This window comes from Syngnathus typhle, linkage group LG3 (assembly GCF_033458585.1).
Source record: "Syngnathus typhle isolate RoL2023-S1 ecotype Sweden linkage group LG3, RoL_Styp_1.0, whole genome shotgun sequence".
NCBI classification, from domain to species: domain Eukaryota; kingdom Metazoa; phylum Chordata; class Actinopteri; order Syngnathiformes; family Syngnathidae; genus Syngnathus; species Syngnathus typhle.
In genome coordinates, this window is record NC_083740.1 from 14,447,994 (window position 1) to 14,463,884 (window position 15,891).

General features: G+C 41.4%; 1 protein-coding gene and 1 long non-coding RNA gene across 2 annotated transcripts in view; one reads left to right on the top strand and one right to left on the bottom strand.

Annotated features, from left to right (window-relative positions):
- Nucleotides 1-214: 214 nt before the first annotated feature.
- The window catches only part of LOC133151115 (teneurin-3-like), a 28,311-nt gene continuing 12,634 nt past the window's right edge, over nucleotides 215-15,891 (bottom strand). Inside the window, exons 4-5 of the mRNA XM_061273879.1 lie at nucleotides 448-732; nucleotides 215-234 (exon numbers count right to left, since the gene is read on the bottom strand). Of these exons, the coding sequence (XP_061129863.1) occupies nucleotides 215-234; nucleotides 448-732 (305 nt within the window). The remainder of the gene's footprint in view (nucleotides 235-447; nucleotides 733-15,891) is intronic.
- LOC133151397 (uncharacterized) lies at nucleotides 13,696-15,276 on the top strand. The gene is made up of 2 exons (XR_009713901.1): nucleotides 13,696-13,904; nucleotides 14,012-15,276. It is a non-coding gene; the product is annotated as an uncharacterized LOC133151397 (long non-coding RNA).

Below are 15,891 nucleotides of genomic sequence, written 5' to 3' on the forward strand. Positions count from 1 at the left end.
TTTGAGGATAATGAATGTAACCACAGACACACAGAGGCAACCATATACCTGTGAGCCAAGCATTATACAGACTATTACCATACTCTGTTTTGTTAGCCTCACTTTTAAAAAAGTGAAGTTATTGGACACCTGCACATGATGCCAAATGTACAGCAGTCAAGATACTGAAAATGCTTATACTGTACATCTCACATCTCTTTCTCCCAGTCATAGTTCATTCACACTCCAATGACACTGCATCACAAGCAGGGACTTAAAGGTGGGGTTTCAGTAGCAAATCCAAACCTTCAAGTTGAGGAATTACAACTAGTACCTTAGCCACTCTATACCGCGTCTACTGTATATTCTTTCAAGAATTAAGGAAATACTTTAGCTTTGTGATTCATCACACTATCATTTTAACAAGAGCAAAAGACATATGGAGAGAAGACAAAAATTCTGTCCTACCGTTCTCACTGTCGGACTTGTTCTCGTGTTCGGTATCGGTAAGAGTCAGCACTGAGTTGGAGCGGCTGGATAAACAGGAACTCTGAGATGACTTTCCCAAACCTCCGTGGTCCCACAGCCGCATAGCTCTCTCTGATGACATCATAGCTTGACTGTCCACATCTTGGTCCTGGGCTGTAGCAACAGAGAAACCACCGTGGGGGAGGCACATCTCAGAGCAGAATGCTAGGCCTTGGCGTGATGGTGGATCGCAGATGCCCAGTTGACGGAGACTAAAATGATGACCTGTAATATAGTTAGGCTGTTTCAATGTTTCTTGAACCATTTGAAGCAAGACACCGTGATTTCTGGACTATAAACCGCACCCGATTATACAACTAAGATTAGGGGAAAATCCTGCTATATATACAAGCTGCACTGGACTATAAGACGCAGGTGTTTTAATGTTTAATTTCCATGTATAAGATAATATGCTCAAATCATACAATGCCATAAAAATCATGAAAAGTCTATAGATAATCAACACTATAAACCACAGGGTTCAAAGCTTGTGCAAAACGTTGCGGCTTATTGTCGGGAAAGTACGGTAGATAATAACATCGACTTGACGGCAGAACTGTAGAGAGTGGTTAATGCATCTGCTTTTTTATCCCAAAAAATCTGAATCAGAAGAATACAAATTGTCCATTGGTGTTATTGTGACTGATTAGTGTTTGTCTGAGCCCTGCAATTGATTGGGGGTGAGTTCAGACCACCCTGTCTCTGATACAAAATCACCTGGGCGCGGCTACAAGGATAGGCTGCTGCTTACTAATGGCCTCCAATAAAGGCAGGCCCAATAGAAAAGGGATGGATGGCTATTCACTTCATGCAAATGAAACCCGGGAAAAATATTAAACGACAAAAAAAATAAGCATGCCAACTTTTTATATTTGAAAATATGGAACTTTTGTGATTAAAGTATGAATTTACCGTAATTTTCGGACTATAAGTCGCACCAGCCATAAAATGCTCAAAAATGTGAAAATAAACATATTCTCAGTCGCATTTTGGGGGGAAATTTATTCGACAAAATCCAACACCAAGAACAGACATGAACGAGCAACAACAGGCTAAACGATACGGTATCCTAACGTGACAAACACAAACTAAGAGCTGAGAACGGCCCTGACGTAAAATTCAGTTATTTAAAAAAACTATCACATAAATAACACGTTTATAAAACCATCTGTGTCTCTCCAATTCATTAAATCCATCGATCGTCCTTTGTCAACAATGCCGTGTACCGCGCCGCAGTTCAAATTATTTCACAGGCCCATACAACGATATATAAACGATATTTTAAATAACTATCACATAAACAACAATATTATCAAACCATTTGTGTCACTCCAAATCATTAAATCCATCGATCAAATTTCTCGTCTTTTATTGATCACCCTTTGTCAACAATGCTGTGTGCCGCGCCGCAGTTCAAATTATTCCACAGGCCCATACAACGATATAGTATAAACTATATTTTAAATAACTATCACATAAACAACAATATTATCAAATAGGGGTGTAACGATACATCGATACACATCGATTAATCGATATAATGCTCTACGATTTATTGGCATCGATGCTAAAAGTAAACATCGATTTATATCGCCGTGTTTGACCTCGGACATTAGACGCGACTTTATTTTGAAATCCAGTTCATTGTTGCTTGCTTCCTCTTTCCGGGAGCAGTGCGCGGCGTTGCTGCACGTGAAAGGGGAGTCGACAACTAGTACGCGGCTCCTGGGCTGGTGCTATGGCTAGTGTCCAAAAAGACGAGGAAATTGGCTCCCCTTTAGGCTTCAAGTCATTCGTTTGGAAGCACTTTGGATTCCAAAGAAAAGATGGCTCAACGGACAAAACACGTGCAGTTTGTAAATCCTGCCATGCGGTGATCAAATATTCAGGGAGCACAAATCTCGCCGCACATTTAAAGAAAAAACACGACATCAAAGTTCAGTGTTAAAGTAAGCAATTTGTATACTACAATACTCTTGTAATTTCCTAAATAAAGAGTTTGCAGTACCTTGTTGATTTTGCGTATGAATTGTTATAAATCAGGATATTGTTCTATATTTTTTATTAAAAAAAAATATATCGATCGTAGAGCACTATATCGAGATATATCGTGAATGAATCGCAGCAGGCTTTAAGATATCGGCAAATATCGTATCGTAGTTCTTTATATCGATATTATATCGTATCGTGACAAAACCCGCGATTTACACCCCTATTATCAAACCATTTGTGTCACTCCAAATCATTAAATCCATCGATCAAATTTCTCGTCCTTTATGTCATCCTGGTGACAGAGGACATGTCCAGAGGATATGGCGCTTTAAAGTGTTAATTACTTTATTTGATTTTTTCTCTCTGTTTTTCACGTTTTGAATATGTTCAGGATAAAGATATCAAAGCATCTGAAGTGATCAACTATACTAAAAGTAACATGTGAAGTGGTCAACTACACTTGTAAGTGATGTGTTAATGATCAAGTAAACATTTGTGAAAAAAAAAACATATACCGTTTATTTCCGTGTATAATGCGCCCCCATGTATAATACGCACCCTAAAAATGGCATGGTGATGCTGGAAAAAAGCCTGTACCCATGTATAATACGCACCCAATTTTTTTTTTTTTTTGTGTTTGTTTTTTTAAGTCCCAACGATCGTCACACACGCAGGGAGGCAATGGGTCCCATTTTTATAGTCTTTGGTATGGTCTTAACTAGGCTGGATGTATTTTTTTTGTTGGCGTTGATTTCTCCGACTGCCCGTAAAGGCACCACCGTGATCAGTGCGGACATGTGAAAAAGGCGTGCGGACATGTGAAAAAGGCGGCTCTGTATGGGAGAGAAGTTGAAAAGGAATAAAAACACCCTTGGAAACCAAAACTTGCCCCTCGTCGTGACGGAGCCGCAAAAAATGTTTCGAATTTGTGTAGGGAACATTGTGACAGCAAACGAGCAGGTGATCGAGCAAGCGTCTGTTACGAGAGCATTGCGTTCGTATGGAGCGTGTTTGAAGTGAACAGCAGAGACGAAAGGAACAAGGCAAAGTGTTGTGAAATAAAATATTACCTGTAATACGCATTTTGTTATTTGCTGATTGAAACTGCTAATTAAACTGTGAATTGAAACTAATAGGAAGAAAACAACTCTCGCTCTTTATATAGCTGATGGGTCTTGCGCATCCGTTCTGCGCATCGGATCCATAGTGCGCATGCGCAGTGATACTGCCTCCGTATGACGTCCGGTCCGCGATGGAGATTAAAAAACAAACAATATTTGACAATAACACACCATCAAGGATTGCACTATCACATCAAACGATGTGTCGTCAATTATGAATTTTACTGACTAAGTGTGTTGGGCAGGATGGCTGAATGCGATGCGCGATTGACAACAAACAAGAAGAAAGGTGATTTCAAGTTTTATTTTGAGGGAGATTTGTCATGTCTCGTCCCCAGTTTTGCTATGTGTCTAGGTTGCCATAGTTTCTGTTCGCGTCGCCCCTCCCTTCCTGTGTCACCTCAATCAATGTAACGTGTTTTGTATTTAAGTCCTGTCTGCCCCTCGCTCACCGTCGGATCATTGCATGTGTTACTGTCATGATGTCTGTTTGGTTTCTGTTCCTGTCTTTGGTAATGTCACCCTGTCTTTTTGTTCCACGACTTTGTCGGTCAGTCCTGTTGTTGGTTTTGTTGTACCATGATTTTCTTAAAAAAAAAATAAAAAAAATTTAAATACCGTTTTTTTCCGTGTATAGTGCGCCCCCATGTATAATACGCACCCTAAAAATGGCATGCTGATGCTGGAAAAAAGCTTGTACCCATGTATGATACGCACCCAATTTTTATGATTTTTTTTTTTTTTTTTTTAAGTCCCAATGATCGTCACACACGCAGGGAGGCAATGGGTCCCATTTTTATAGTCTTTGGTATGGTCTTAACTAGGCTGGATGTATTTTTTTTGTTGGCGTTGATTTCTCCGACTGCCCGTAAAGGCACCACCGTGATCAGTGCGGACATGTGAAAAAGGCGTGCGGACATGTGAAAAAGGCGGCTCTGTATGGGAGAGAAGTTGAAAAGGAATATTTTGCCCCACTGTATGGACTACCTACGTATGTTACACTGTATTTGTAAAAAATAGACATCCTTTTGTTCACGTTGATTTACTTTTGGGACATTATTTCCAGGACTTTGGCTCTTCTACCATGGATGAAGTGTCAGGTTTCGGAGTGTGGAAATGGAGCAGGGCGACCAAGTGCAGCTTGGACCAGGGTTTATTGAGGAACTCAAAAGACATACTCGGCAAATTAACTTAACTTACTGACGAAATCAACAACAGGAACCGAACAGAGACGTGAGACAAAACAGACAGGGTGGCATTATCATGACAGCAGCAAAAGCATGCATGCAATGATCCGACGGGGAGTGAGGGGCAGACAGGACTTACCGTTTTTTTCCGTGTATAGTGCGCCCCCATGTATAATACGCACCCTAAAAATGGCATGCTGATGCTGGAAAAAAGCCTGTACCCATGTATAATACGCACCCAATTTTTATGAATTTTTTTAATTTTTTTTTTTTTTTTTTAAGTCCCAATGATCGTCACACACGCAAGGAGGCAATGGATCCCATTTTTATAGTCTTTGGTATGGTCTTAACTAGGCTGGATGTAATTTTTTTTGTTGGCGTTGATTTCTCCGACTGCCCCTAAACGCACCACCGCGCTCCGTGCGCGCATGTGAAAAAGGCGTGCGGACGTGAAAAAGGCGGCTCTGTATGGGAGAGACGTTGAAGAGGAATAAAAACACCCTTGGAAACCAAAACTTGCCCCTCGTCGTGACTCGGAGCCGCAACAAATGTTTCGGATTTGTGTAGGGTACATTGTGACAGACAGCAAACTAGCAGGTGATCGAGCGAGCGTCTGATACAAGAGCATTGCGGTCGTATGGAGCGTGTTTGAAGTGAACAGCAGAGACGAAAGGAACAAGGCAAAGTGTTGTGAAATAAAATATTACCTGTAATACGGATTTAGGTAGAGAACTGAACTCTCGCTCTTTATATAGCTGACGTGTCTTGCGCATCTGTTCTGCGCATCTGTAATGGCGGCCTCCGTATGATATCCGGTTTGCGTGTGTGCGCGTGTGTGTGAGAGAGAGCGAGAGAGAGAGAGCGCGAGAGAGAACGCTCAACCGTAGCGCGCCGCCGACCGCCCAACTGCACCGCGCTGGTCGCATTATTGTGACAGAGCCGTCGCTGAAATTTAGAAGATATTTTTAAAGTCCTGATGTACTTTCTAAAATTTAAGTGGACCTCAGTGCGCACTGCGCAGGGAGCTTAATTTGGTGCGGTCGCGCTCACTGTAGCATTGCTTAAAGAGCGCCTTTGTGTTTTAGGATGAACAGCAGAGACCAAAGGAACAAGGCAAAGTGTTGTGAAATAAAATATTACCTGTAATACGCATTTTGTTATTTGCTGATTGAAACTGCTAATTAAACTGTGAATTGAAACTAATAGGAAGAAAACAACTCTCGCTCTTAATATAGCTGACATGTCTTGCGCATCCGTTCTGCGCATCTGTAATGGCGGCCTCCGTATGACGTCCGGTCCGCGATGGAGATTAAAAACAAACAATATTTGACAATAACACACCATCAAGGATTGCACCATCGCATCAAACGATGTGTCGTCAATTATGAATTTTACTGACTAAGTGTGTTGGGCAGGATGGCTGAATGCGATGCGCGATTGACAACAAACAAGAAGAAAGGTGATTTCAAGTTTTATTTCGAGGGAGATTTGTCATGTCTCGTCCCCAGTTTTGCTATGCCATAGTTTCTGTTCGCGTCGCCCCTCTCTTCCTGTGTCACCTCAATCGATGTAACGTGTTTTGTATTTAAGTCCTGTCTGCCCCTCGCTCACCGTCGGATCATTGCATGTGTTACTGTCATGATCTCTGTTTGGTTTCTGTTCCTGTCTTTGGTAATGTCACCCTGTCTTTTTGTTCCACGACTTTGTCGGTCAGTCCTGTTGTTGGTTTTGTTGTACCATGACTTTCTTTAAAAAAAAAAAAATAAAATAAAAAAAAAAAATAAAATAAATTTTTTTTTTGTACCCATGTATAATGCGCACCCCAGATTTTAGGACAATAAATTAGTTAAATTTTGCGCATTATACACGGAAAAAAACGGTATAAGTTGCTCCTGAGTATAAGTCGCCCCCCCACCCAAATTATGAAAAAAAAAACGCGATTTATAGTCCGAAAATTACGGTAGTATGAATAAGTTCAAGTTATTTATCTTGTTATATTAACTATTCATTCATTCATTCATTCATTCATTCATTCATTCATTCATTCATTCATTCATTCATTCATTCATTTATCCTCTGAACCACTTCATTCTTGAAAGGGTTGTGGGCATGCCGAAGCCTGTCCCAGCAGTCTTTGGGCATTTGGCAAACTGGTCACCAGCCAATCGCTAGGCAAATATTTTTTCTGTGAAACTGAATAAAATCATAAAGTGAAATACAAGCAAAATGCCAAGTTTCATCTGCTGCTATTAGATGTAAAATGTAAAAGGTCATTGTAAATATGATACCGAAGGCAGTAAAAACTGTCACGTTGAGCATTCATTTTCTCTGAGGTCAGGCCGTGAATTAACCAAGACTAATATCATAATTTATTTTTATTTAACCTTTATTTACCCAGGCAAACAATTAAGAACAAGTTCTTATTTACAACTGCGGCCTGACGCAAAGAACAAGGGCTCTTTGAGGGGGGTGGGGGATGGAGTCACATTATACATTACAATGTGATGATATCACTGATGGAATTTTTGAAACTATACACTATGACAACAACTGTTTAATAACAACAACTTGGTTATTATTAAGTACTTATAACGATTCATTCACAAACACTATGAATTATGACCAATTTAAAATGGTTACCATTGAATGAAATGTTTTGTACCGTATTTTCCGCCCTATTAGGTGCACCGGGGGAAAGGCGCACCTTCAATGAACGGCCCATTTTAAAACTTTGTCCATATATAAGGCGCACCGGACTATAAGGCGCATAAAATAGAAGCTTTACTGCAACAAACTGAGGTTGACTAGGGTTGCGGTATGCACCCACTAGCCAATAACCAACGAGCCCTCTGTAAACAATCGCGTTTCTCAAACGATCTCCTATAAAATGATTGGAACTGACTAAAGTTCAATCTAACGCATTGGTACTACTAACCTATGTTTCACTTCCATATCGATCCGTAGATTTACTCGAAACATTAACAGAGCAGCCTATTTTGACATGAAATAGCCTCGCGCCTATAGCAGCTATCGTTATAGCATTAGCCATCCGCAATTTCCTATGAGCCTCAGCTCGCAATCTCCCATGAGCCTCAGCAAAGTGTAAACCAGTGGTCACCAAACTACGGCCCACGGGCCGGATACGGCCCACGGGACCGTTTAATCCGGCCCGCCAACCCTGATTATTAAACCTTTTTGTTTTGGTCATTTTGCCTGCAATGACTGCATTTCCCCAGTAGATGGGGAAGCGCTCGCCTGCGCATTTACTACCGGAAGCCGTGTCAGAAAGCTCGGTGCACACTCACAAGTGCGTGTACGTACGGACATGGCGCACTCGCGCTCTATTTGTATCAGTCCCGAATTTAGAGCGTGGGCTGTGACGACAGCATTCTTGTAATTCGCACAAACTGACACCGGCCCCCCATCAGAGAAGGGAAAAGTTATGTGGCCCTCACAGGAAAAAGTTTGGGGACCCCTGGTGTAAACAATCGCGTTTCTCAAACGATCTCCTATAAAATGATCAGAACTGACTAAAGTTCGATCTAACGCATTGGTACTACTTACCTATGTTTCCCTTCCATATCGATCCGTAGATTTACTCGAAACATAAACAGAGCAGCCTATTTTGACATGAAATAGCCTCGCGCGTATAGCAGCTATCGTTATAGCATTAGCCATCCGCAAAAACCCATGACCCTCAGCTCGCAATCTCCCATGAGCCTCAGCAAAGTGTAAACAATCGCGTTTCTCAAACGATCTCCTATAAAATGATCAGAACTGACTAAAGTTCGATCTAACGCAGTGCTTCTCAATTATTTTCTGTTACGCCCCCCCCTAGCAAGAAGAAAACTATTCGCGCCCCCCCTCCCCACCGTGACTATCCTAACTTGTCTTGTAAGTCGTAAAAGGGGGGCGCGCCCCACTATTTGAGAAGCACTGGCCTAGGTGACTGATTCACAATTTGGTTTTGTCTGATATCAGAGATTAAATAAAGAAAACCAACTGGCTGATTGATTTGTTTTAATTGAGAGGGGAAAAAAACAGCAAAAGCATTTCACTAGCTGACCAGGAGATGGCGACAGCGTGGCATCTGAAGACCATGGATTGTTTGTTCTGCTATAGCCTAGGATGGAAGTAAGATGGCGGCGCGTGCACACGCAGCGGCCTCTCTCTGTCCCGAACGGTGTTTTGTTTTGTCGTTTAATGTGGGTTTGTCCGACAGTTTTGTGTGTTCGTCTCGTCGCACCGGGTTGTGCTACAAGTACAGCGGGCTGGTTCAGCTCGACATCGGCGGAAGCGAGTTTTGTGGCGATCTGGACTTTGAAGCAGGGACATTAAAGGCGCTCGGTCTGCTCCGTCCTGAAGCGAGAGCGGGGGCGTCCGGGCCAGGCTGGCGGCCAACCCAGCTCGACCGGCCGTGCCTTCCTTTCTTCGGGCGAACGTTCGATCGCTGGGCATCAACATGCCTGCTGAGATCTATGAAACGGACAGTGCGTAACTGCTGTGCATCTGGAGCGGCTAGCGTGCTATCGGGCGGACCGGGCCATTGTACGAGGGGGAACATCGCGAGGAGGTGGAATGCGTGTCTACATCCGTGACGAATGGTGCCGGGACTCTGTGGTGGGATGCAAGCACTGCTCGCCTCTGGCGAACTTTGTGATCTTCAGGCTTTTGGCGTCCTGAACTCTCTCCCCCGTTGTTTACTTGTATGTTACTCGTGTACTGTGTCTCGTCACCGTGGGATGGAGGAAACGTAATTTCGATTTCTTTGTGTGTCTTGGCATGAAGGAATTGACAATAAAGCTGACTCTGACTCTCTGACTCTCTAGGTGACTGATTCACAATTTGGTTTTGTCTGATATCAGATATTAAATATAGAAAACCAACTGGCTGATTGATTTGTTTTAATTGAGAGGGAATAAAAACAGCAAAAGCATTTCACTAGCTGACCAGGAGATGGCGACAGCGTGGCATCTGAAGACCATGGATTGTTTGTTCTGCTATAGCCTAGGTGACTGATTCACAATTTGGTTTTGTCTGATATCACATATTAAATAAAGAAAGCCAACTGGCTGATTGATTTGTTTTAATTGAGAGGGAAAAAAAACAGCAAAAGCATTTCACTAGCTGACCAGGAGATGGCGACAGCGTGGCATCTGAAGACCATGGATTGTTTGTTCTGCTATAGCCTAGGTGACTGATTCGCAATTTGGTTTTGTCTGATAATAGATATTAAATAAAGAAAACCAACTGGCTAATTGATTTGTTTTAATTGAGAGAAAAAAAAACATCAGCAAAAGCATTTCACTAACTGACCAGGAGATGGCGACAGCGCGGCATCTGAAGACCATGGATCGTTCTGCTAGGCCGGTTTAAAAAAAAAAAAAAAAAAAAAACGTAATTAGCTAGGGGTCAAAGGTCAAAGTTTACGGTTCAAAGTTCACCCAGGGGTCAAAGGTCGGTTCAAAGTTCACGGGGTCATGTGCACATTTTCGATTTTTAACTAGAGTTGAAAGTTCAGGGTTCAAAGGTCACCCAGGGGTCACCACGGGGTCACCACGGGGTCACCGCGGGGCCACGGGGTCACCACGGGGTCACCGCGGGGTCACCGCGGGTTCAAAGTTCAGGGTTCACTTTTTCTTTTTTTTTTTTTTTTTTTTATAAGGTTAACCTTTATTTAACCCAGTGCTTCTCAATTATTTTCTGTTACGCCCCCCCCCCCCCCTAGCAAGAAGAAAACTATTCGCGCCCCCCCTCCCCACCGTGACTATCCTAACTTGTCTTGTAAGTCGTAAAATGTTGCACTGTCGCAAACGTGACAGACGTAACAATGAGAGCGCCACTGCCCCCTGCTGTAGTAAACGCGCAATTACACTTTATTCTAGTACTGCCAAAAAAAAAGCCTGTTCCCCAGGGTCACACGCGCCCCCCCAGGAATAGCACCGCGCCCCCCAAGGGGGGCGCGCCCCACTATTTGAGAAGCACTGATCTAACGCATTGGTACTACTTACCTATGTTTCCCTTTCCTTTTCGATCCGTAGATTTACTCGAAACATGAACAGAGCAGCCTATTTTGACATGAAATAGCCTCGCGCGTATAGCAGCTATCGTTATAGCATTAGCCATCCGCAAAAACCCATGACCCTCAGCTCGCGATCTCCCATGACCCTCAGCAAAGTGTAAACAATCGCGTTTCTCAAACGATCTCCTATAAAATGATCAGAACTGACTAAAGTTCGATCTAACGCATTGGTACTACTTACCTATGTTTCCCTTCCATATCGATCCGTAGATTTACTCGAAACATTAACGGAGCAGCCTATTTTGAAATGAAATAGCCTCGCGGGGTACAACAGCTATTCGGTGACGCCCCCTGACTACAGTTACCGTAATGTTGGGAAGAGATGCGACCTTGTCATTTACTAGTCGTACTAAAACGTACTAAAGCATTTTGGCAGAGGACTGTGTACAACCAGTATGGATCAACAAATTCATCACTTGATCCATATATAAGGCGCACCGGACTATAAGGCGCACTGTTGACTTTTGATAAAAATTTAGGTTTTTAGGTGCGCCTTATAGGGCGGAAAATACGGTAATAGATATTCAAAAACTAAAGAATATATCGTGCCCTATTTTCAGTCAGGGCGCAAGCCTAGGGCAGTGTGGCGCAAAACGGGTGGGGCCAAACAAGGTTTTGATACATTTGGAGACCAATGCTGCTGGGCACAGGGAGACGAAGGCTGTCTGCGCCATGTGAGTGTCAGTACAGTCATTTAGTCATGTGGCTTCTTCCCATCCCTTTAAATATGGCACACCTTTTTTGCATAGAAAGTCTAGACATGGCAGAAAGTGCAAGACAACCCAATTTCTGCAAAAAAACATTTGCTCAAGGTCAAAGTACGCAATATAACCTACGTATTTACGGAACTACAGTGAGGTAAAGCCCTTAGACACGGCTTTACTTCGTGTCCATGCCTTCAGTAAAAAAATAAATGAACAAAATGAAAATTGAAGAAAAAGGAAACGCACACACGCGCACACACAGACACACACACGCGCACACACACACACACACACACACACACACACACACACACACACACACACACACACCTAAAACAATATTATGATGATAATCATGTGTTTTTTTACTAATAATTCCTACAATGATTCAGAAGAATTGTCCCACACAGTTGCTATGGAGAAACGGTTTCCCTGCGCTTTGATCAAAATCCACCAATGGCATCGGACCATCTGCGCCATGAACCAGAGTCCTATTTTTGTGCCCAGCACAAATGTAAGCACGGGCATGGGGATTTCCTTTTTTTAACAATACGCCGGAACGCTTATTGAGGCTGAAAAGTAGTACGGAAGAGGATTAGGGCCAGTGAAGAAAAAAAAAAACGAGGGGTACAGGATTCTGACTTTTTTCTCAGAATTCTGACTTTAAAGTGGGAATTCTGACTTTATTCTCAGAATTCTGACTTTATTCTCGGAATTCTGAGAATAAAGTCAGAATTCCGACTTTAAAGTCAGAATTCTGAGAATAAAGTCAGAATTCTGAGTTTAAAGTCAGAAATTGGGAATTCTGACTTTAAAGTCAGAATTCTGACTTTATTCTCAGAATTCTGACTTTAAAGTGGGAATTCTGACTTTAAAGTCAGAATTCTGAGAATAAAGTCAGAATTCTGACTTTATGGCGTGGGGTGGCGGAGGGAGAGTCAGTGTGGTGTGGTTTTGACTAGAGGGACATTATGTCGTAAACGAGTGACTTTTTGCGTGCCAGAGGATTGCCGGAGGACATCATTTCACACTTGGAGGAGCAGGGGGTGAGTAAATAAAGCATTGTGTTCATTTTCGTGACTGTTGCGTATATAACTGGCTCCGTGTAGCATGTAGCTCCGTTGCTAATTGATAGCTCTTGACGGGACGCGCCGCATTTACACGTAAAGAAGCATTATGCGTATTTTTGTTCATTCAGTAGTCAGTTTCATTAAACCGATGACGTAATGCACGATTATAACTATATATACACGTCACGGCAACGTCACAAAGCGTCGGTAAAACACCGCGACTCGCGGCATAAACTATGCCTTGCTAATTGTGACCGGCCGCAATATCATTAAATTAACCTTAAATTTAACTCAATACACTGATCACACTGTTGTTTAAGAGTGGTGATTCTACGCGCCACAATTCAAGGTTACATCATTTGAAGGATAATCATGCACACACGCACGTCTTTATTTACTCACTGGATGAGACTTGTTTAGTGATGTTACACCTGACATCGTACCAGGAGTATTAGTATTAAAAACAACTTTATACAATAAGCATACTGTCATAAAGTCATTTTTCAAAATGCCCACTGTTGTGTTTGACAAATTGTAATTGTTTTTACTTTGTTGTGCAGATAAAGTGACTGATGGAGGGTGCAACTCAACCAGTGCCTGATTTGGATGACTTAATCAAGCTATGCTTTAGACTTGCATTCAGCAACAAGGAAATACTTGCAGTTTTAGCACATAATGCTCAGACTATTATAAGTATTAGGACTCTGAAGAGAACTTGTAAAAGACTTGGTCTGTTCCGAAGAAAGAATCAGTCGGACCTGGGAGATGTGTTGGCTTTTGTCCAGCATGAAATCCTGACTTGTGGCCAGATGCAAGGTTATCGCTGGCTTCATCGACGTGCGATTCAAAAAGGATTTGTTGTCTCACAAGATACAATAAGACAAATTATAAAATTGGTTGACCCAGTCGGCGTGGAATTAAGAAGAGCACGATGCCTTAGAAGACGCCAGTACAGCTGCAGAGGCCCAAATGCTCTTTGGCACATGGATGGCTATGATAAATTAAAACCCTGAAAATGGTTGTGTTGACAAAACCACTCTGACAATTTTGCTGGGGAGAAAAGTTTTCTTTACGGGAGAAGTACTGCCAATCAGCGCATTGAAGGGTGGTGGTCCATCCTTCGCAAACAGAGCGCACAGTTCTGGATTAATTTATTTCAAACTCTTCAGGAGGATGGTCACTACACAGGAGATTTTCTGGATAAAAGTCTTATCCAGTTCTGCTTTCTTAATCTTGTGCAGGTAAAATATTTTGTCTCTCCCATCATATTTTTGAAGTTGAAATGAATAAATTGAATAATAAAAAATAACAATGTACTTAAATACTTAACTATGCTGCTCTTGTGCAGGATGAGCTGGATGAAGTTGTGAACACATAGAACTCACACAAAATAAGACCAAGGTCGAACGGTGATACAGCTTCAGGCCGGCCAGTCGTCATGTATTCATTCCCTGCCATGCACAGTGCCGAGGATCGACTGAAACCCACTGGAATGCAAGATATCACTGCGTGTATGGAAGAGTGCACTCCAAAATGCCAGTTTCCTTGCGATGAAACTGTATTTGAACTGTGTTGTCTGCTAATGGAGGAAAATGAATGGCATGCTCCATCAGATCCATTGCATGCAAGTGACTTGTATCTTATGTTGAGAGAGGAATTACTGAAGATTGTTTGACAAGCGTATTGATGTAATACATATAAACTCAGAAAATAATTTTTCAGATTTTTTTTAATCAGTAGTCTGTATACTCAGTTACTATGTTTTTTTCGTCCTACAATGCCTTCTTGACCTTTAAATATTCCTTAATGACCCAAATTAAACAGAATAATTCATTGCAAAATTGCATTTTTTTAACTATGCTTACCTGATCTATGGTTATTCTTTTCCATTTGTGACTAACAAGATGTTACATTTTGCTTGAAATGTCCTGAACTTGACTGCTTAAATATGTATTAAGTATTAATGTATTACTTGTATATTAAAAATTGTGTCTTTTCATAGAAGGCATCTGTACAACATAATACTTTATTTTTATATACCAACATTCAGGTGCAGTCAAGAAATACATAGTGGATGAAGAGTGAGTTTATTGAATGCAATAAAATATTACCACTCTTCATTACAGAAGCATTCACTTAATACTATGTAGCTGCTGAAAACAACCATCCAATGGTTATGCATAACATCTTGGGTCATTTTAATAAAGCCCTAGAACTTTTATATAACTGGAACACAATGCCAAATGCAAGCTGTTTCTATAAAATTCTAAAAACTGTGAAGGAACGAATACAAAGTTTGTTTCTATTTGACCAATACGAACAGTGAACAAAATATGTTGTGTTGATGCAACTTACAACGGATAATTAACGGAGTTATGGTTATTGACAGAATTAAACAATATCCATGACCCAGATATTGCTTTCGAGAACGGCATTGAATTCTGATCGGAAGTCTGGGAAATTTTCATAGCTGTCAGCAATGTACAAAACCTTTCCACACGTGTCCCCCACTGGTCTTCTACTAAACTCTGTCATTTGTTGAAACTGTTCCTCTCTGGTCAAAACCACACCACACTGACTTTCCCTCCGCCACCCCACGCCATAAAGTCAGAATTCTGACTTTATTCTCAGAATTCTGACTTTATTCTCAGAATTCCGACTTTATTCTCAGAATTCTGAGAATAAAGTCAGAATTCCGACTTTAAAGTCAGAATTCTGAGAATAAAGTCAGAATTCTGAGTTTAAAGTCAGAAATTGGGAATTCTGACTTTAAAAGTCAGAATTCTGACATTATTCTCAGAATTCTGACTTTAAAGTGGGAATTCTGACTTTAAAGTCAGAATTCGAGAATAAAGTCTTTATTCTTTAAAGACTTTAAAGTCAGAATTCGACTTTAAAGTCAGAATTCCCACTTCAAAGTCAGAATTCGAGAATAAAGTCAGAATTCTGACTTTAAAGTCAGAAATTCGTAATTCTGACTTTAAAGTCAGAATTCTGAGAATAAAGTCAGAATTCTGAGAATAAAGTCAGAATAAGTCAGAATTCTGAGAATAAAGTCAGAATTCTGAGAAAAAAAGTCAGAATCCTGTCACCCTTCGTTTTTTTTTTTCTTCACTGGCCCTAATCCTCTTCCGTAGTACGCCTCTTCCGTAGGAAAAGGGAGCAACAGCAATGTCTAAATGTTTTATGTTAACTTTATATTAATTTATACAAACATAGTTGCTCCGT